The 23,671-nt window shown below is 36.1% G+C and overlaps 1 protein-coding gene across 1 annotated transcript in view; it reads right to left on the bottom strand.

Annotated features, from left to right (window-relative positions):
• HCN1 (hyperpolarization activated cyclic nucleotide gated potassium channel 1) overlaps positions 1-23,671 on the bottom strand; it is a 436,789-nt gene that overhangs the window by 50,702 nt on the left and 362,416 nt on the right. Inside the window, exon 6 of the mRNA XM_043887787.1 lies at positions 4,211-4,451. Coding sequence (XP_043743722.1) covers positions 4,211-4,451 — 241 coding nt within the window. The remainder of the gene's footprint in view (positions 1-4,210; positions 4,452-23,671) is intronic.

Here is a 23,671-nt window from a genome sequence, read left to right as displayed (position 1 = left end):
CCATTCCGTCCCCAAATGTTTCCATTTAAAATTTTTAAAGAGAATTTAAATAAAAGATAACTCATATACTATACAATGAATCCAGATGGAAAGTACAATCTATTTTTATAAAGCAATATTGAAACTCTATATTAAAAATGCAGTGGAATTTAACCAAAGCAGTATAGACAGATTTATGTGTACTATAAATTGCAGTCATCAAAGATGAAGAGTAGTTCAAAATAAATATACTAGCTTTTAAACTCAAGAAGCTAAAAGAAGCAAAACTAAAGTAAAAAGTAAAATGAAAGAACAGATTTTATACAGAAAAACTACAGAAATTAGTGAAATGAAAAGCAAAAATAAAAACTGCTTCTTTGAAGATACAACAAAAATAACAAATATTTAAGTAGTTCTGAAAAAAGTTAAGAAAATTAAAAAAAACAATATCAGGGAGAGAAAAGGCATAGAGATTTAGCAGAGATTAAACACATATGAGGAAATACAGGTGTCTCAGTGGTAAAGAATCCTTTTTCTAATGCAGGGGATACAGGAGACTGGGGTTTGATCCCTGGGTGGGAAAGATCGCCTTAGGAGGAAATGGTAACCTGCTTCAGTATTGTTGCCTGGAAAATCCCATGGATAGAGGAGCCTGGAGAACTATAATCCACGTGGCTGTAAAGAGTGCGACATGTCTGTGTGACTGAGCACACACATTCTGCATAATAACAACTTTCAGAAATTCCTTTCTAAACTTTTATGTATTTGTCACACTTGCATTAATTACCTCAAAAACCTTTTCCCCCAAACCACTTTCCCCCAAGGCTGGATTATACTTTTTACTACCAGATTTTATTTATTTTCATCAACTGTCAATTTCTACTTTTTCTTCATGTGAACACTAATTCTCTGAGCTTACTAAAGTAGATTTTTTTAAAGTTCTTAGCTTTCCCTAATTTCCTCTTTCTTTTTTCTTAGCATAATCTGCACAATAGTAAGGGGCTGATGCAATGCAGAATCACGACAAGGAAGAAGAGTGGGAAGAAAGGGAAAGACGAAGAATTAAAAATCATCCTTAATGAATGGGGAGAAAGTCAAAGAAGCTAGTCATTGGGCTAACCGAAAACTGGCCAAATATTTTCAGCTGATAGGTTTTACTCAGTTGCAATAGGTTAATGAATGAGAACCTTATAGTTATTTTGGGCTTGCCTGGTGGCTCAGCTGGTAAAGAATCTCCCTGCAATGCTGGAGACCTGGGTTTGATCCCTGGGTTGGGAAGATCCCCTGGAAAAGGGAATGGCTACCCACTCCAGTATTCTGGCCTGGAGAATTCCATGGATTGTATAGTCTATGGGGTTGCAAAGAGTCAGACACGAGTGTCCAACTTGCACTGAGTGACTTTCACTTTTCGTACCTATGGTTAATTTGATATATTCCAAATAAGCATTTAATAAAATTAAAACTTTTCCCAATAAAGCTTTATAGTTGTTATTGAAGAAAACTTCTTAAACTCAGCATATTATTGTTGCTTTTATAATCATTATTTTAAAATAAAAATGAATATATTGCCTAGTTTTCAGATTAGCCAACATCTCTAATTTGATTTGAATAATTTCTTTTTACTGATTTTCAGGGGCTCAAATATACTGATTCTTTATTATCTAATTGAACAAACAAATAAAATATTATCCCTAGTCTGGATTTATTGAATTAGAGTCTCTGATAGGCAGAACCTGAACTTAAACAATTTCTTCAATGATTCTGATACATACATTTTTGCCATCTAATATCAGAAGACAGGTAACTAACTACAGTGTTTAATATGAGGCAGAAAGAATTCAGGACTCTGGAAAGCTGTGGGAAGTAGTGTGGACACACAGAGTTGGGAGACATTAATTCTGACAGAGAAAACTTCTAAAGGCATATTATAAAGTCTGTGAAGAATTAACACAAAGTAATAAGAGCCACTTATTGAATACCTCACTCATGATAAGAAAAAGTTTCCCTTGAATTTGTCTTATAGAATAAACCTGATATGTTAAGGCAGATTTCCTGACTTTTTCTAAAGAGAACATTTCAGTTTCCTACTGTTGAGTAATATTTAACTATTAAACTTGCCAATGTCTGACACTGTAGTATTAATCATTGTCGTTAATGTCATATCAGAACTGGCACTAAGAGACGTTAATAGTCATTCCCCATCACTTGTTCTAACAAGTTAAAATTGTAATAACAATGTAGTGAAACGAAATAAAATAGAAGTAAATACGGAAAACATCTTCATAATTTTGAAGTGCAGAAAACCCACTTTAGAAACACAAATGCTCTAAGATTCAAATCGAATAGATAATAATGAAGATCAGAATGATAAAACAAAAAATTAGAAAGTTTTAAAAGAATAATTTTTGAGAAAACAGCTACAGTATATAAATAAACAAAACATTAGGGACATTTCTGTAAATTTGCTTTAAGAAGACAAACAACACTTTAAAAAATGCAAAATAGCAATAGAAAATCAATATCTATGAAGAAATGCCTCAGTATCACTGTTAATAATGGAAGTGCAAAGTAAATAATAAGGGGATGCCAATTTTACTTATTAGGAGGAAAAATGTAAAAATCAATGGGCAAAGCAAAGTGGAAATTGGCAGTTTCATCAAAGAAATGATTTGATGTTTACTTCAATTTAAATGTATACATAGACTTTGGCCCAGTAAATCAACTCATAGGCAAGTTTTGTACATTTGCACAAATATAAATATATACCTTATTACGTAAAAAGCTGGAAATAACTCAAAATGTCAGAAATTTTAGCAAGGCAAATAGCCCCTTGTGATGGTTAATTTATATGTCAATTTGACTGATCATAGGATGCCCAGAAAAATATTATTTGGGATATGTCTATGAGGGTGTTCCTAGATGAGATTAGTATATCCTATTGCTTCCATTTTTCTGGAAATCCCTGACTAATATATCACACAATTAGAAGCTACATTCCCCAGCCTTCCTTATACCTAGAGGTAGTCTTTTAACTAAATTCTGGCCAATCATGTGTGAATAGAGGTGAAATTGGCCATTCTGGGCACACATCTAAAGAGAAACTGCTCATTCTTCAATTCCTCTGCCCCCTTCTCCCTTCCTGTGGTCCTTATTGTGGAGAGGGACCAATTTGTCTTGTATAAATAAGGAAAATAGAGGATGGCAGAGCAGCAAAATAAATAAAATCTGCATGCCTAAAAACTGTCTTGGAGAGAGTCATTAAGTCCTCTTGGGACTTCTGTGTGAGAGAAAAACATACTTTCTATCTGCTTGCTGCTGCTGCTGCTGCTAAGTCGCTTCAGTCATGTCTGACTCTGTGTGACCCCGAAGACGGCAGCCCACCAGGCTCCCCCATCCCTGGGATTCTCCAGGCAAGAATACTGGAGTGGGTTGCCATTTCCTTCTCCATTCTATCTGCTTAAGCCACTGTTATTTGGCTCTGGTTTAAGAGGCTGAAGCGATATTCTAACTAATACAATAGTAAATGCATATGCATTGAACACGTGACACTGCAATGTGAAAATATACCAGTTTTCAATGAAAAAATGTTGCCTGCCATATCAGTAAACAAATGATGTTCAGCCATCAATCCATCACATTACAGCCACACAATGGTGAGCCCAGAGCAAACTGAGGAGATAAACAGGATGCCCACCACCTACCAGTCAACTGCTGCAGCCACCCCAGACAATGCACTAGAGGGGACTAAGGATGAGAAAGCACGGATACCAGCCCCAGATAACTGAAGTGCATATCAAAAGAATAATTTCAATGAGTCCAGACTCTTGCATCTTTTCATACAAAGAAAAGCACTAAATTCTTTAATTTGAGATATCTGGTTTTCTCTAACCAACAGTAATCATTCCATGTTCCAACTACCTGGTCTTTGTTGCAAAAACTGCTATATACCCTGGCTCCTCCCTTACCTCTTGGAGCAGTCACTCAGAGCCATCTGAGATACTGTGTCCTGGGCTTAAGTCCTCAGTTTTGTTGCCAAATAAAACATAATTCTCAACTTTTAGGTTGTGCATTTTTTTCAGTCGACATACTATAGACACTTTTACCAGAATTCAAATACAAGTCCACATTCAAACCCAATAAATCAACATTCTGACATCTCCAAAATTCTGATAAAGATACATATTGCAAGCAAATTAGATTTCATCTGAGTTACATTTTCTTTTTTACTAACCTCCAAAGTATGAGCCATCTGTCAGCTTCATTTCTTTACTGGATTTTGTGATGACACCAGCAACACCATGTTGAATGAAATACATTTTTTTACCCACAGCTCCTTCTCTTATGATATAATCTCCAGGTTGAAACACCTCAAATCTCAACTTGCTCAACATGGCAGTCACGAAATTGGGATCCGCATTAGCAAAAAGTGGCATTGTAGCCACTAGTTTTCGGCAGTTGAAGTTGACTATCTCCTAAAGATGGCAAGAGTAAAAAAAAAATTAAGAGAGATTAATCATATCAGGAAGCAAAACAGGTGCTTAAATTAAGATCTCTATATAGTATAACATTGTAATTTAAATTAATAAACAAAAATACATAAATTCTAATAATCCACATATTTCTTCAAAGTTGGGGATTATGTTTTATTATTGCATTGAAATGTTGTATTCCTAGCACAGAGAGTAGTATAGGCAAGTATTAAACATCAATAAATATTAATTAAATATATACAAGTTTACCTTTTATAACTTCCCATTCCTTTATCATTCTTTATACAAAATTAGAATTAAAATGTGGAAGGGTTTTAGTCTCCCTTTATTCTGTTTTTATGAAGAAAAGAAGCCACATCACTTCCTATTAACCTTGATGTTATTGCTTCTGTGGCCCATTATGTTGAACAATCTAATTTGTACCTACTGGCTGGAGTTCTGAAACAAGAGCCCAGCTGCCAGTAAAATGCCAACAGCATTCTGATGTTTTTTCTTAATGTCATTCATATTATGGGAAGGAGACTTGATATTGTTCACATTACACAAAGGAGACTCTAATTTGACTATAATCTATAATTATAAATTCAATTTGTTTCTGGGTTAGATCAGAAAATTACCCTTTCAAAACCTCCTGGGTTATCATTGGGAATTTTGGACTGGACAGAGGCCATATTTTCCTTTTCCTAAATTGCTTTATGTATGGGATCGGGTCAGTTCTAAATTAGAAGATTTATATACCAGATTAGACACAGTGCTATCACTATGAACCAAAACAAGGATATGGGACCAACCAGTTTTAATGCTGAAAGTTAGATATGGAACAGAATAAACAATGGGAATCTAAATTTCACTTCAATGCCATTTCTCAGAAATACCTTCTCCAATGTCCCACCTCCACCCCAAAGAACAGGGTTGGACCTGAATTTGTGAGCATGCTTAAAAGACATATAAAAATGAAGTCACCTCTGCCAAGAGACGGAAAAAGGGAAAAAAGATTCAGAGGTATTAAAAGAGAAGGAGATCTGAATTCCTGCTTTAGGAATACTTCTAGATTCCAATATGGGGAAAGAAACTTTCCTCAATCTTCTTCATAAAATAATCTAATATTTGTTATTCCAGGATAGTTAAAAAATTCCAGTTGATGCAGAAGGCACAGAATTTTAAGTCCAACATAGAAAAGAAAGTGTTTCATCCTCAACAATATGCAGTGAATTCAGCAAAGCAGATAAGTATCTCTAATAGTGGAGTTTCATGGAAAGTGGTAAAATATTTAAAAATCAGCAGCAATAACCAGAAAGTGAACATAAAGACAAAAACAAGAGAAAGATATTACATGTGGTACTTGGTACAGCACCATCCAAGCTCTATAATGCACAGTAGACATTTGGGTGGCTATATCTAGGGGCATTTGTGATCAATTTTAACTGGTGTTGAAGAGCTGTGGTTGGAGTGGGGGACTACAGTAAGTTCAGCACATAGTAAGTGTTCAATCAATATGCATAATGTATGAGGAGACAGAAAGTGAAGTCACTCAGTTGTGTCCGACTCTCTGTGACCCCATGGACTGTAGCCTACCAGGCTCCTCCATCCATGGGATTTTCCAGGCAAGAGTACTGGAGTGGGTTGCCATTTCCTTCTCCAGGGGATCTTCCTGACCCAGGGATCGAACCCGGGTCTCCCACATTGTAGACAGACGCTTTACCATCTGAGCCACCAGAAGGAAGGGATAAAAAAAAAGAAAAGAAGGAAGGAAGGAAGGGGGCTAAAAGGGAGAGAAGGAAGATGGAGTTTTGGCACTGGAAAAGAAAGTGCTCACAAAACTTGGTTTATATTCCAATTGGGAAGTGGGCATTTAAAATTCTTAGAATGCTTTCTCAAGTCAATAGCTTGAGAAACAAGCCTTATATATAAAAAAATGTGGTTTTTCACTATTAAAAATAGAGTCTTCCATACAAAAAAACACATGAAGGTAAAGATGAACCATTCAAGGTACCCAAGGTAACCACATGAATTAAAAGGAGACAGAAATATATTATTAAAATGATCAGATTGCTTGTTTGAAAGTTAATAATATTATGTATAAAATGACAAAAAAGTATCCTGCGTAGGAAATTGAAAATAAGCAGGCTCAGGCTGCAGAGAAAATGTTTTCAAACAAAATAATAAAATAATCTTTTCATCTATATTCTTTGATTTGAAGTATACAGATTTTTCTCTTCATTGTTTTTTCACTTTTATTTTAGAAAATAATTGAAAATATATTTTACAAGAAATTAAACTGGTCTTATATACATGAGCAATTCTTTTCTATGATGCATCCCATATTCAGGTGCACCACTGGAGCTGCCTTGATTATATTACTGTGGAAATAATTTCATATTATTGTTAATTTCAAGGAATCCATTCATTTTCTCTGTCTCTGTGGAACTTTTACCTCCTTGTGAATTCCTTCTGATTTAAACAGTAAATTCTAATAGAACTTTGACAGAAAAAGACATAATGGGACAGAAAGTTATTGGCATTTAAAAGCTCTTCCTCTTCCCATGAAGTCTGTTTGCTTTGAGGGTATATAGTTTAATGGACTTCCCTGGTACCTCAACTGATAAAGAATCTTCCTGCAATGCATGAGACCCCGGTTCGATTCCTGGGTTGGTAAGATTCCCTGGAGAAGGGATAGGCTACCCACTCCAGGATTCTGGCCTGCAGAATTCCATGGACTGCAGTCCATGGGATTGCAAAGAGTTGGACACAACTAATAGACTTTCAGTTTAATGGAAACAATCAAGTGAGTCTTGAGGTTAGCAAAAATTTTAAAAGCTCTTCTCCATCAATCATATTTCTTTATAGCACATTTTCTTAGAGAGAACATATTTAGTTAAGTTATTAATATCACTCTATTAGTAAAACAAAACTTTTAACACTCCTCCTCTTTAATCACAGGTCCTTATAGCACATTCACTTAAATAAAACACACAGTTAAGTTAAATATATCTCTACTCTCCATCCAGATTCTTTATGGCAGTTGTTCTAATGAGAGTTTTTAGCAACATGTCTGGCTTGAGTTAGGAGCATTGTCTATACGCAATATACTGAGGAACATTCACTCCCTAAGGGAATCGGACACATGGCCCTGACCTTGAGATAATAAAGTATGACCCCATGGACCCACCAGGCTCCTCTGTCCATGGAATTTTCCAGGCAATGGAGTGAGTAGCCATTCCCTTCTACAGAGGAAATTCACAACCCAGGGATCAAACTTGGGTCTCCCACATTGCAGGCAGATTCTTTACCATCTGAGCCACCAGTGAAAGTGTTAGTCGCTCAGTCACGTACGACTCTTTGTGATTCCATGGACTGTAGCCCACCAGGCTTTATCTACCAGTGATTCCTCTTTTGCTCTATCTCAGTGATTCCTCTGTCCATGGAATTCTCCAGGCAAAAATACTGGAGTAGGTTGCCATTCCCTTCACCAGGGGATCTTCCTCACACAGGGATCGTACCCAGGTCTCCTGCATTACAAGCAGATTCTTTACCAACTGAGCCACCAGGAAAGCCGCGAGGGAAATCCACAAGGGAATCAGACAGATGACCCTGACTTTGATGACAAAGTACTCCAGATTACTAAGTTTACTTCATAACTTAAAAAAAGGAAAATTATTTCTTCCCCAAGTATCTTATCATACCAGATAGTATGGGAGAGCTAGAAAACAAATAAACAAGCAAAAACATCAACAAAAAGCCCACACAATGAAAAGGATATTTCAAAGAGGCCAACTAAAAGAGCTACCAAGCTAGTGCTGTAACAACTTGAGTAACAAAACAAATACTGTAATATTGGTTTAACCTCAAATTGAAAGATAAATATGAGCCTGAAAAAAAAAAGTGAAAGAGTTAGTTACTCAGTCGTGTCTAACTCTTTGTGACCCCATGGACTGTAGCCACCAGGCTCCTCTGTCCATGGGATTCTCCAGGCAAGAATACTGGGGAGGGTTGCCACTCCCTTCTCCAGGGGATCTTCCCAACCCAGGGATCGAAGCTGGGTCTCCTAAATTGCAGGCAGATTCTTTACTGTCTGAGCCACCAGGGAATCCCAAAGTATGAGCTTGTACATATATAAATAAATAACTTAGTAAGTTAAAAAGTAGAGGAAAACAGACAAATCTCCTTTTCAAATCCCAAATAAATCAATGTTTATATATTGAAAACACAGCATAATATAACAACAAGACAATGACAATGAAGAATCCTACATTTGATCTTACTTTGACATGTCAGTTTAAGATACTGAGGAACATTCCTCCCTAAAGGAATAGGACATATAGCCCTTTCTTTTTCCGTAGTCCATCCCAATATTTTGCTAAAGTACAACAGGATTATTCACGTTAATTGTTAGTGTAGAGAATACTTTTTTAACTATAGGATATTGTTAAAATGCACATCTTAAACATACACAAATCTTAGATGAATTTTTGAAATACATATGAACCCATATAACCTCCTGGATCCATGTACAGAACAATTTTTAGAAGACTTCCTTTTTTCTTTTTCCAATCAAGCCCAGAGGTTCTCACTCTTCCGACTTTATCACTATAAGCAGTTGTACTTGAAATTCACACAAATGGCGTCACACACTGCAGAATCTCTAATGTCTTGCCTCTTTTGCTCATCATCATGTCAGTGTGATTCATCCATGCTGTTGTGTGGCAGCAGTTGTTTCTTTTTCTATTTCAGGCTGTATTTCATTTTATGACTAATGCCACAATTTATTTCTCCATTCCACCTTTCATGACACTTGGGTTGTTTCCAGTTTCAGGCTAATAAAATCAGCCTGTTATGAACATTCTTGAAGTGACTTGTGCACTGATTTCTCTTGCCCATTTACCTTATGTTGGAACTGCTGGGTAATTGGATAATCATGTTTTTAACTTTGGTAGATACCGCCAAAAGTTTTCTAAAATGATTATACTATTTTCCACATATACCTGCAGTAAGTATATTGAGTTGCCCTATATCACTGGAAAAACTTGATGTTTTAACTCTTAATTTTAGCCATTAGCCATTAGGGCTCAGACGGTAAAGAACCTGCCTGAAGTGTGGGAGACCTGGGTTCGATCCCTGGGTGGGGGAGACCGCCTAGAGAAGGCAACTCACTCCAGTATTCTTGCCTGGAAAATTCCATGGACAGAGGAACCTGGTGGGCTGCAGTCCATGGAGTTGCAAAGAGTCAGACATGACTGACTAACACTTTCACTTTCATTAGCTATTAGGAGATATAGGGTTTTACTTTACATTCTGCCAGTGATTAATGTTGCTATGCACATTTTCATAGGTTCATTGGTCAGATGAATATTTTGTTTGGTGAAGTGTCCAGTCAATAGTTTTCCCTGATTTTTCTATTTGAGGAGTTCTTTTTATATTCTTGACAGGAGCTCTTTGTTGGGATATGCACTGCAAATAGCTTCTTCCCATCTGTGGTTTGCTTTTTCGCTCTCAATGGTATCTTTTATTGTTGGTAATTTGATTTCTAGTTTAACTTTATGACAATAAGAAAACATGGGATTTGATATATTTAGATTGCTTCAAGGATTTATTTTAACCATAAATCTGTGCTTTGGAATCACACATATTCTGTAACCTTGGGAAATTTTATGCAATATCTTCTTTGTTATTAAAAATAAGAGCAATATTTTAAGGTTCCTTCTAGCACTACAATTCTTTATTGACAACTCAAGTATCATTCTGGAAAATTTTGTAAAACATTTTGTTCTCTTTCATTCTATATTATTTTATTTCACACAGTATAGCTCTAAAAAGTTTTAAGCGTGGTCGCTATAAATATAATTACCATCATTGCAATAATGAATCATAGAGTAATCTTAACAAAACAGAGTTGCTGCTGCATTGCTAAATTCCTACACCCAACACACTCTGTATTTTTAGACTGTATGAAGCTCACAAGGTTTTCCTTCTAAGAACTTATGTTAGACAGACATTCAAATGGCATCCAATGTGCAGACTTTTATGTGAACTTTAGAAACAACTAAGTGCATATAGTCAAATCTGTATCAAATGATACTTTATCACCTAGAACATCCTATAAAATGGTGCTGCTGATGTTGTCCTAGTTTTTTTCTTTTCAATTCAGTTGCCTGGAATAGGCGGAATCAAAACAGAGCAACTGAGTATGTTAGGGGTTTCTTTAAAGTAGAAATAATTTTAAGGATGAATACAATAAAAATAAGAGATGATATTTATGGGGTTCTTCCTGGTTCCAGGTATTGATTTAAACAAAGCTATACAAGTACTGGATTTTCCCTGTAGCTCAGACGGTAAAGAATCTACCTTCAATGCAGGAGACCTGGGTTCGAACCCTGGGTCAGGACAATCCTCTGGAGAAGGGAATGGCCGTTCACTCCAGTATTCTTGCCTGGAGAATCCCATGGACATAGGAGCCTGGTGGATCACAGTCCATGGGGTCTCAAAGAGTCAGACATGACTGAGTGACTAACACTACTTTAGGAGTGGAGTCTTTCTCCCACTACTACCACAAGTATTAAATTATTTTATCCTCACAAAATCCTACGCCTTAGGTATTATTACTACCCTACTTTATAGAAGACATTGAATAATATGTCAAAGACCACAAAATTTCAAGAAAAACTATGGTTTATTGGATAGCCCAGCTCCCTAACTTAGTATTTTGACCAATTCTAAGAAGTCATTTGCACGCATGCTCAGTCATATCTGACTCTTCACGACACATGGACTGTAGCCTGTCAGGCTCTTCTGTCCATGGGATTTTCCAGGCAAGAATACTGGAGTGGGCTGTCTTTTCCTACTTGAGGGAATCTTCCCAACCCAGGGATCGAACTCATGTCTCCTATAGCTCTTGCATTGCAGGCAATTCTTTACCACTGAGCTACTGGGGAAGCTCATAAGAAGTCATCTTACTTTTGCACATACTACAATTGCTACAAGCCAGAAGATTCTGATGTAAACTGTAAATTTTTTCTTTAGAACTTTACACATTTTGAGAACCTGACATGTGGGGTGGCAAACTGATGGCTAAACACTTGGATGCTTTTATTTCCCCATAGCAATTATTTTTAAAGATCTGGATCTGCTGATCTTTACACTGGCATCTATGCTTCAGTTTGCCAGCTTTTAAGTTTTTTATTATTATGATTGGGTCATTTATTTTTCTGGAATTGAGCTGCAGGAGTTGCTTGTATATTTTTGAGATTAATCCTTTGTCTGTTTCTTCATTTGCTATTATTTTCTCCCAATCTGAAAAAATGGGCCAAAGAACTAAACAGACATTTCTCCAAAGAAGACATACAGATGGCTAACAAACACATGAAAAGATGCTCAACATCACTCATTATTAGAGAAATGCAAATCAAAACCACAATGAGGTACCATTACACGCCAGTCAGGATGGCTGCTATCCAAAAGTCTACAAGCAATAAATGCTGGAGAGGCTGTGGAGAAAAGGGAACCCTCTTACACTGTTGGTGGGAATGCAAACTAGTACAGCTGCTATGGAAAACAGTGTGGAGATTTCTTAAAAAACTGGAAATAGAACTGCCATATGACCCAGCAATCTCACTTCTGGGCATACACACTGAGGAAACCAGATCTGAAAGAGACACATGCACCCCAATGTTCATCGCAGCACTGTTTATAATAGCCAGGACATGGAAGCAACCTAGATGCCCATCAGCAGATGAATGGATAAGGAAGCTGTGGTACATATACACCATGGAATATTACTCAGCCATTAAAAAGAATTCATTTGAATCAGTCCTAATGAGATGGATGAAACTGGAGCCCCTTATACAGAGTGAAGTAAGCCAGAAAGATAAAGAACATTACAGCATACTAACACATATATATGGAATCTAGAAAGATGGTAACGATAACCCTATATGCAAAACAGAAAAAGAGACACAGAAATACAGAACAGACTTTTGAACTCTGTGGGAGAAGGTGAGGGTGGATGTTTCAAAAGAACAGCATGTATACTATCTATGGTGAAACAGATCACCAGCCCAGGTGGGATGCATGAGGCAAGTGCTCCGGCCTGGTGCACTGGGAAGACCCGGAGGAATCGGGTGGGGAGGGAGGTGGGAGGGGGGATCGGGATGGGGAATACGTGTAAATCTATGGCTGATTCATATCAATGTATGACAAAACCCACTGAAATGTTGTGAAGTAATTAGCCTCCAACTAATAAAAAAATAAATAAATAAAATAAAATAAATTTTTATTATTATGATCATTTTTATGTTTTATTTACTTTGAATTAATTTTTATTGAAGTACAGTTGATTTACAGTGTGTTAGTTTCTGCTCTATAGCAAAGTGAATCAGATTTGCCACAGTTTTTAAAACATGCTACTTCATACGATTTGGCTATCTGACTGGCTTTGTAAATCAACAGATTCTGAGATCTTTGAACTGAAAAGCAAGAGACTGCAAGAAGACAGAGGGAGACCAGAGTTTCCTGTTATTGTTTGTGGGGGTACGTCTTGTGTTACAGGAGACAGTATCAAGGTGTACCCTTTACATCTCCCTCTTAAGAAATGTTTCTTCAGTTACATCTCTGGTTCGCCCTACATACCCCACAAAGGAACACTGTAATTTGACAAGTTAAAGATAGTATGTAGAAGGGAAAGAAAGGGAATAATATATATTAGGCACCCATTTTAACTAGGTACTTTACATATTATGCCTCATTTATTCCTGGAGAATAACAACCAAAGGATGAACTTGAATTTGATTGTATTTCCCCACATATATAAAGAATGAAGATAGTGGAGCTGAGAGAGAAAATACATGTCCAAGCCACAGAGCTAGAATACATCTAGGGAAACTCATCATTATTATTTGACTAGCCAACCATTGTTCATTCACTCCATTATGGGCCTCCCTAGCACCTGGGTCAAAGTCACAAAAGCTGAGCAGTTAAAATTAACTCACACTCCTATATTTTGCAATTCTCTATGCTTAGCAACAAACAGTCACTTTTATTATTTCATAACTTTTTTAATCAAAAACTTTACCCATTTCAGATAAATGCCTATTCTTTTTTACTTCAATGTATTTCTACTTCTCCAATGTAGAAGAATGTAGTTTACATTTTAAACTAATTTGAATGCATTTAAACTAATTTTATGCAGTATACACATTTTCAGGGCAGATTATTACATGGCAATATATTTACTGTTACATAATTCTTCAAAAATAAAAAATTCTAGCTAATATATATATTAACTACACATATATATATATATATGTAAAGGATCTTTGAGTCTATTATATGTGATCCAGTTGCTATAAAAATATAGCTGCTTGAACAATAATTATCAAAAGTTATTTTGAAAACTGAGAAAACTAATGTTTCTTTTATGTACTTATTTAATTTTATCTTCAATTATCAACATTTATTTATATATCTGGTAAATAAGAAGCATCTCCTCTGTCCAGAAATTAGTGCAAAATGTAAATATGCAAGAAGACAAATGAAATCTTGAAGCACAGTTAAATTATTTGAACTCATGAACTCATTTCCTCAAACATGAACTCATTTCCTCAAACAACCCCGTGACATAGTCACAAATGTTGAAGGGAAATAATGAGATATTGGTGTCAGAAATTATACAATAGTTAATTTAAAAATAAGCATCATAAACCTAGAGCCTAAAGATACTTAAAAAGGATGTTAGGCTTCAGGCGGTTGCTCTGAACCTGAAGTTTTATGAGAACAGATATATACCATATTAGTGTCTTATGGGATACAGATGGTGCTTTCATAGGATTTTGAAAGGAGCCATTACCCGTAAGAGGGTAAGTACCACTAGCCTAAATGTAGTATAATGACTTTGATGATGATTATAGTTAATATTTATTGAATGCTTGTGACAGAGGAGCTTGGCAGGCTATAGCCTATGGTGTTGTAAAGAGTTGGATATGACTGAACACTTGTCAGTCAGTCATTGAATGCTTTGGGTTTTCTCCTTTAATTACAACAACCTGATATAGCTATATTATTAACCCAGCAATACAGATGAGCCAAAAATTTTCAAATAGGTTGTCATTTCACAAGAATCACGTAGCATGTAGGAACTGAGTCCAATATTTAAAAGTATACAGTCTGTTTCTAGAGTAACCTTGTCTAACCCAGTAGTCATTGGCCACATTGAGTTACTGACCATTAGTAAATATTTATTTAATTTTAACCACTTACCAGCTTTAAGTTTAAAGCTGATATGAGTTATTAGAAAATATTAAATTGTTTGGAAAAACTTGGAAAGGTGACTATAATTTTTAAGTGTAAATTTTATGAAACCTATATACAGATCAAGCAGTATAAAAAATTAACATTCTAACTGAAATGTTCTGTCAGAACAGCTATCATCTAAAAGTCTACAAATAATAAATCATGGAGATGGTGTGGAGAAAATGGAACCCTCCTAAACTGTTGATGAGAATGTAATTTGTTCTTGCCACTATGGAGAACAATATGGAGGTTCCTTTAAAAAACTAAAAATAGAGCTACCATATTATCCAGCAATATTAATTTTGGGCATATATCTGCAGAAAACGATAATTCAAAAAGACATAGGCACCACAGTGTTCACTGCAGCACTGTTTACAACAGCCAAGATATGAAAGCAACCTAGATGTCCATCAACAGATTAATGGATAAAGAAGATGCAGTACATATATACAATGAAATATTACTCAGCCATAAAAAGAATGAAATTACGCCATTTGTAGCAACACAGATGGACTTAGAGACTGTCATAGTAAAGCAGACAAAGACAAATACCATATGATATTGCATAAATGTGGAATCTACAAAAAGGATGCAAATGAACTCTCTTATGAAACAAAAACAGATCCACAGACATAGAAAACAAACTTATGGTTACTAAAGGGAAATGGGAGGGGGAGGGAGGAATTAGCGGTTTGGGGTTAACATACACACACTATTATATATAAAATAGATAACAGACAAGGATCAACTGTATAGCCCATAGAACTATATTCAATATTTTAAATAATCTATAAGCAAAAAGAATCTGAAATGAATATGTATATTTACATATGTGTGTATATATGTATGTGTATATATATATATATACATATAAAACTGAACTACTGTGCTGTGTACCTGAACAACATTGTAAATTAATTACACTTCAACTTAAAAAATAGAGCTGATTCTGTACTTAATCTAAAAAAATGAATGCAAACTATCTCATTAGGTATTTTAAAAATTGATTATATTTTGAAATTATAATATGATGAATATACCGAGTTAATAAAGTTTATACTACTTAGTTTCACACATTTATTTTTAAAATGTCACTGCTAGTGTGAAGTAAAGTGGGCCTTAGGAAGTATTACTACGGACAAAGATAATGGAGGTGATGGAATTCCAGCAGAACTATTTAAAATTCCAAAAGATTATGTTGTTAAAGTGCTGAACTCAGTATGTCAGCACATTTGGAAAATTCAGCAGTGGCACAGGACTGGAAAAGGTCAGCTTTCACTCCAATCCCAAAGAAGGGCAATGCCAAAGAATGTTCAAAATACTGTACAATTGTGTTCATTTCACAGGCTAGCAAGCTTATGCTCAAAATTGTTCAAGCTAGGCTTCAGCAAAACATGAAGCAAGAACTTCCAGATGTATGAGATGGGTTTAGAAAATGCAGAGGAACCAGAGATCAAATTGCAAATATTCGCTGGATCACTGGGAAAGCCAGGGAATTCCAGAAAAAAATCTACTTCTGCTTCACTGACTACACTAAAGCCTTTGACTATGGAGATCGTAAGAAACTGGAAAATTTTTCTTAAAGGCATGGGAATACCAGATAGCTTACCTGCCTCCTGAGAAACCTGTATGCATGTCAAGAAGCAACAGTTAGAACTGGATATGGAACAGTGGACTGGCTCCAAATTGGGAAAAGAGTACGTCAAGGCTGTATACTGTCACCTTGAATATTTAACTTATATGCAGAGTACATCCTGTGAAATGCCAGGCAAGATGAATCACAAGCTGGAATCAAGACTGCCAGGAGAAATATCAATAATCTCATATGTGCAGATGATACCACTCTAATTGCAGGAAGCAAAGAGGAACTAAAGAGCCTCTTTATAAGGGTGAGAGAGGAGAGTGAAAAAGCTGGCTTAAAACTCAAAATTCAAAAAACTAAGATCATGGCATCTGGTCCCATCACTCCGTAGAAAAAAAATAGGGAAAAAGTGGAAACAGTAGCAGATTTTATTTTCTTGGGCTCCAAAATCACTGCTGATGGTGACATGAAATTAAACGATACTTGCTCCTTGGAAGGAAAGCTATGAAAAACCTAGACAGCATATTCAGAAGCAGAGATATCAATTTGCTGATAAAGAAGGCTTAGTGTCAAAGAATTGAAGCTTTCAAATTGTGGTGCTTAGAAGACTCCTGAGAGTCCCTTGGACAGCAAGATCAAACCAGTCCATCCTAAAAGAAATCAACCCTGAATATTCATTGGAAGGACTGATGTTGAAGCTGAAATTCCAACACTTTGGCCAGCTGATATGAAGAGCCAACTCTTTGTAAAAGACTGTGATTCTGGGAAAGATTGAGGGCAAGAGGAGAAGGGGACAATAGAAGATGAAACGGTTGGTTAGTATCACTGACTCAATGAACATGAATATGAGCAAAGTCTGGGAGATAGTGAAGGACAGGGTAGCCTGGTGTGCTCAGGGTAGGATGTGACCAAGCGACTGAACAACAACTAGAAAATTTAAACTTACATATGTAATGTGATTCATCTTATATTTTGACTCAACAGAGAGCATTCTTGCAAAAAAAAGCAGGATATAATATGCATGAAACGTAGATGCAGTTTTAGAGTTTTTTAATCTTCACGTAAAATATGTTACTTATTGAGGAAACCAACAAGATAAACATAAAGTATAATTTTTTGATATTTACTTCTACTTTGAAGAGAGAGGTGAAACTGAATGTAAAATTTTCATAGAAGAGTAAAACATTGTTCAGTTTGATTCTCGAAAAGATTAGATTTAGATCTGCTGATTTCTAAGAAGAGCAAATGAATATCTGGGAAAAGCTAACCAACATTTTTTTTTTTAAGAGACCTCACTGAAAAGCTCTAAGAAGTGATCTGCAGTTATTACCTTTAAAACCATTACATGAAGTTTGTGAGGCAATAAATAAATAAAACTGTTCATATCAGCTTCTGAGGAGTCCTTAGTGTCCTTAGGGAGAGAGCATTTCTGAAAAGACTGTTGAAAATGTCCAACACAGAGTAGGGTTCATAGAGATTGCCCAGAGTGGGTAAAGTTTGGGTTCGCAGTATGATGTAGACATTCTTGGGAAATAACAGAATATATTCAGGATTAGTCTATGGGACTAATCATGGCTCTTATGAAGACAGTGTCAATAAGGAAAAAAATAAGCTTTGATGGCCTGCCAAAGATGGCATTTTCCTACTTGGATGTATTTATAATACTTTTTCTAAGATACAGCTTATCAGGCTCCAGTCCAGATTCAGAGAATCTGAATCTAAATCTTTAAGGGATATGACTCAAAAAATTCTTGTTTTTAATACCACATTTCAAGTCATAAGCAGTCAGATATGGAAACCATGGTCCCTAAAATAAAGAAGTATCTGCAAGTTGAGGAAGGAAGATATATATGTATATATTCAGTGTAAGATAATTGTAAAAAATAAAATAAACATGGGTGAGACTCTGTGTGTCTCTTGCTATGTATGTATCTGAGCTTAGTCATTGATACCAAAACCAACTGACTCAGTGCCTGTACAAAGTGACTCATACCTTAAACTTTTCACTTGTAAGCAACTCTACCTAGATAACTGTAATGATTACATTAAACAATACAAGCAAAATATTTAATTTCACTGTGTTATCTATCATTTACCATTATAAGTAACAATTGTATTATAAAACAAATGAATGTTAAAATCAAAGTAATGGTAGAGACTATATATTCTATAAAATTTCAGAGAAACAGGAGTTCAGAGTAATTTGGTAAGAAGAGCCTGCCAGGTTCCTCTGTCCATGGAATTTTCCAGGCAAGAATACTGGAGGAGGTTGCCATACTCTTCTCCAGGGGATCTTTCCCACTCAGGGATTGACGGGTCTCCTGCATTGGCAGGTAGATTCTTTATTGTCTGAGCCATCAGGGAAGCCAAGAATATATTAGGTCAGATTTTTTTCTAAAAGTTGAGTTGATTTGCATTTCTCTAATAATGAGTGATGTTGAGCATCTTTTCATGTGTTTGTTAGCCATCTGTATGTCTTCTTTGGAGAAATGTCTGTTTAGTTCTTTGGCCCATTTTTTGATTGGGTCATTTATTTTTCTGGAATTGAGCTTCAGGAGTTGCTTGTATATTTTTGAGATTAATCCTTTGTCTGTTTCTTCATTTGCTATTATTTTCTCCCAATCTGAGGGCTGTCTTTTCACCTTGCTTATAGTTTCCTTTGTAGTGCAAAAGCTTTTAAGTTTCATTAGGTCCCATTTGTTTAGTTTTGCTTTTATTTCCAATATTCTGGGAGGTGGGTCATAGAGGATCTTGCTGTGATTTATGTCGGAGAGTGTTTTGCCTATGTTCTCCTCTAGGAGTTTTATAGTTTCTGGCCTTACATTTAGATCTTTAATCCATTTTGAGTTTATTTTTGTGTATGGTGTTAGAAAGTGTTCTAGTTTCATTCTTTTACAAGTGGTTGACCAGTTTTCCCAGCACCACAATGAGGTACCATTACACGCCAGTCAGGATGGCTGCTATCCAAAAGTCTACAAGCAATAAATGCTGGAGAGGGTGTGGAGAAAAGGGAACCCTCTTACACTGTTGGTGGGAATGCAAACTAGTACAGCCGCTATGGAAAACAGTGTGGAGATTTCTTAAAAAACTGGAAATAGAACTGCCATATGACCCAGCAATCTCACTTCTGGGCATACACACTGAGGAAACCAGATCTGAAAGAGACACGTGCACCCCAATGTTCATCGCAGCACTGTTTATAATAGCCAGGACATGGAAGCAACCTAGATGCCCATCAGCAGATGAATGGATAAGGAAGCTGTGGTACATATACACCATGGAATATTACTCAGCCATTAAAAAGAATTTATTTGAACCAGTCCTAATGAGATGGATGAAGCTGGAGCCCATTATGCAGAGTGAAGTAAGCCAGAAAGATAAAGAACATTACAGCATACTAACACATATATATGGAATTTAGAAAGGTGATAACGATAACCCTATATGCAAAACAGAAAAAGAGACACAGAAATACAGAACAGACTTTTGAACTTTGTGGGAGAATGTGAGGGTGGGATATTTCAAAAGAACAGCATGTATACTATCTATGGTGAAACAGATCACCAGCCCAGGTGGGATGCATGAGACAAGTGCTCCGGCCTGGTGCACTGGGAAGACCCAGAGGAATCGGGTGGAGAGGGAGGTGGGAGGGGGGATCGGGATTGGGAATACATGTAAATCCATGGCTGATTCATATCAATGTATGACAAAACCCACTGGAAAAAAAAAAAAAAGTTGAGTTGAGTACTGGTTATTAAAGACAAAAGTCAAAATAGGAGCAGGGGTTCAGAAGATAAAAATGACAAGATAAAAAAAAAAAAAAAAATGACAAGATAGTCTTTGAGCACAGTCAGTGATATTCCCTTTGGCCAAAGTAAAAATTCTTACAACTCCCTAATGATGTAGTAATTCAGAAATTGAATTGCAAATTAAATAGACAATCCATTTTTTTTTTTAAAGAAGCATATAGTCGAAATTAAAAAAAAAAAAATTTCCCTCAGCATTTCCAACAGGCTTATAGTGATCTGGTGGACTGTATTTTAATTTTCGAGATGGTTGACTGAATGTATAAGTCAATCACCCCATACAAACCTTAATGCTTGAAAATGTTTTAAACACTTATGCAAACATTGATTAACAAGTTAGGTAACTGCTTCAATTTCTGAAAGTCAAAGCATTTCCCTTGATTTCTGTGTCCCCATTACAGAAAATTTATGAAGAGCTGTTTCGTCAGTTGGGATAATGTCTTTTTTTTTTTTAAAGAGAGCATTTAACTATCTTTACAATTCCTAAATAATCTGAAAATTAAAAATATGTAATAAAATTCAAAGGTAAGAAATACATGTAATATTTATTTGGGGGAATTTAAAGGAGTTAGAGATAAGAAAGTGAGGTCTCTTAAAAAACTTTGGTTAGAGATGTGCTATGTGCTTAGTCACTCAGCTGTGTCTGACTCTTTGCCACCCCATGGTCTTAGCCCACCAGGCTCCTCCATCCATGGCAATTCCTAGGCAAGAATATTGGAGTGGGTTGCCATGCCATCCTCCAGGGGATCTTCCCAACCCAGGGATCGAACCCAGATCTCCTGCATCATGGGTGCATTCTTTACCATCTAGCCACCAGAGAAACCGAAGAATACTGGAGTGGGTAGCCTATCTCTTCTCCAGGGGATCTTTCCAACCCAGGAATCGAACCAGGGTCTCATGAATTGCAGGCAGATTCTTTACCCACTGAGCTGAGATGAATAACATTTATATGGGGGAAGTTAAAGGAGTTAGAGGTAAGATAAGGAGTTAGAGGATTGATGAATTAATGTATAGGATGCCTCAATTTTAGTTAACTGCAGTTTTACATCTTATTAAAAAAAATAAAAATTGTTATATTAGCAAGCAATTGTATTTTTAAAAATCTTTAAAATTAAAATGAATATACACATATCCCTTAAAATAATAAAAGAAAAAAAATCACCATATTTCCATCACTGAAAATAATTTATGTATTCTTTTAATGTGATTTCTTATTCACCTTAACTTAATTGAAATCATAATAACACTGAATATCTATTATTCCCCACATTTATAACATAAAATGCTTACCATTTTGAGTTATGGTCTTCAATAACATTCTTGTTAATGGCCACACAATATTTCATCTTATGTTAATGGTAGTTATATTAAGAAAAACCCAATAGAGATAAAGAGATAAATAGTCTGCAATGGACTTTTAAATACTGGCCAGCTTTAATATTTTTCACCATTTCTTATTTTTAAATTTGGCTATAGCATTAATTGCTAGGTTCATAGCCTCTTCATTTTATGAGTTAAAAGGTAACTGGCCTAAAATCTCTGCATATACAAATGACAAATTATGATTAAGTGACTTAAATGAAATCTGCCTGCTTGTAAAGAATAGATCAGAACATGGTGAATTTTGAGAGATACAGATTCAAAAATTTAAATGTTTTCTGTAGTTACAGTTCTCATATGCATCTAATTTGGTTCTGAGATATTAAATCACATTTAAACTTTACCAAACGAATGCAAATGAAGCTTGAGATTAATTTGGTCTTTGCATACTCCTACTGTTTTGTCTTCCTAGAACACAGGAACATATTAGGTACCATACAGGATGTCAGCAGATGACATAAAATTCTCTTAACATTCACATAAATTTGATTGTACAGGAAAGAAAACAATGTAGAAACAGATCAAAAAGCCTAAATCAAAATATTGTATATTAAGACTTCCCTGGTGGTCCAATGGTTAAGAATCTGCCTGCCAATGCAGGGGACACAGGTTCGATCCCTGGTCCAGGAACTAAGATCCTACAAGCAGCAGGGCAACTAAGCCTGTGTGTCACAACTACTTAAGCCCGTGAGCTCTAAAGCCTGTACTCTGCAACAAGAGAAGCTGCCGCAATAAGATGCCCATGCGCCACAAATACAGAGTAGCTCCCACTTGCTACAACTAGAGAAAGCCTGCAAGGAGCAACGACAAGCCTGCGTGCTGCAACAAAGACCCAGGCCAGCCAAAAATAAATAAATTTTAAAAAACTGTATACTGACAATGACAGTGTTCATTAGAGACTGAGTATCACTGTCCCACTCTGGAATCCTAGGCTGAAGCTCAGTTAGGATTTGTGTAAACACGAGGGAGTGCGGTTCCAGTGGTCTGTAAACTGTGAGCAAGTTGTAGAGTGATTTACAGAACAGGAGTGAAGCCCACTTGGAAGGATAAAAACAGATTAATCTGGACTGTCAAATACAGTGAATACATCAAACAGCTAAACTAAAAAATATTATTCAAACAGGACCCGCGGATAGTACAATGAGTTAAAAAAAATCTGAGAAGGGGTTTGGAGAATTTGATAAAAACCTATTCGTGAAACTTTATAATAAAATCCACATAAATTCTTTTTCACCATTAATAGGGCAGCAATAGAAATAACAGTATGTGTACGTATGCAAAGGACATGAGGAAATCAGGCCACTCCCTGAAACTAAGCAGGCATTCAAAGCTGCATTAAACATTTATTTGTCCTTACATTAGTTAGATTTAAGCATTGCACGTGTTGGCAAGCATTATGGGCTTAATGGTGACACCTCTACATTCATATGTTGAAGTCTTAACTCCCAGTACTTCAGAATGTGCCTGTGTTTGGAGACAGGACTATTAACGAGGAGATGAAGTTAAAAGAAAGCTGTGAGAGTAGGTCATAATCCAGTCTGACTGCCATGAGAAGAAAAAACCTAGGCACATTAAAAGAAAGGTAGCCATCTGCAAGCAAAGGAGAGAAGCCTCAGAAGAACCAAAACCTGCTGACACTTGACCTTGGACTTCAGCCCTGAGAAATGTGAGATAATGATTGTATGTTGTTTAAGCCACCTTGGTATTTTGTGATTACAGCCCCAACAAACTAACATAGCGAGTTAGGCTGGCTAAAGTGTGGCAGGAAGGACGAAGCTGGCCCCTAGGAGTTATCTGTCAAGACACAGCAGCACCTCAGCGCTGGAAGTACGGCGGTGGCAGGGATAATACACATGATCCAGCTCAGACGGCTCTGAGAAGCTGTAGAATACAGCCCACACACATCAACAACTTCTGCGCTCTTCAGTCTGGGGTGAAATAAATTAAAAAACAGAAAACAAAAAAAAAGACTTTACTTACACGAAAAAAGGATTTTGCTTTATTTTTGTATTGAGTGTGAAGTATCATGGGCATTTAGTTGACAAGAGCTACAGGCAGATGGAAATGACTTTAGAGGCAGGACGAGAGTTATAATGATGGGTGCTATTTTATAAGATTCACTTTTTAGATGTTTATAAAATATATACAACAAT

The sequence above is a fragment of the Cervus elaphus genome, chromosome 25, assembly GCF_910594005.1.
Source record: "Cervus elaphus chromosome 25, mCerEla1.1, whole genome shotgun sequence".
Lineage (NCBI taxonomy): Eukaryota > Metazoa > Chordata > Mammalia > Artiodactyla > Cervidae > Cervus > Cervus elaphus.
This window is presented reverse-complemented; position numbering and strand designations above follow the sequence as displayed.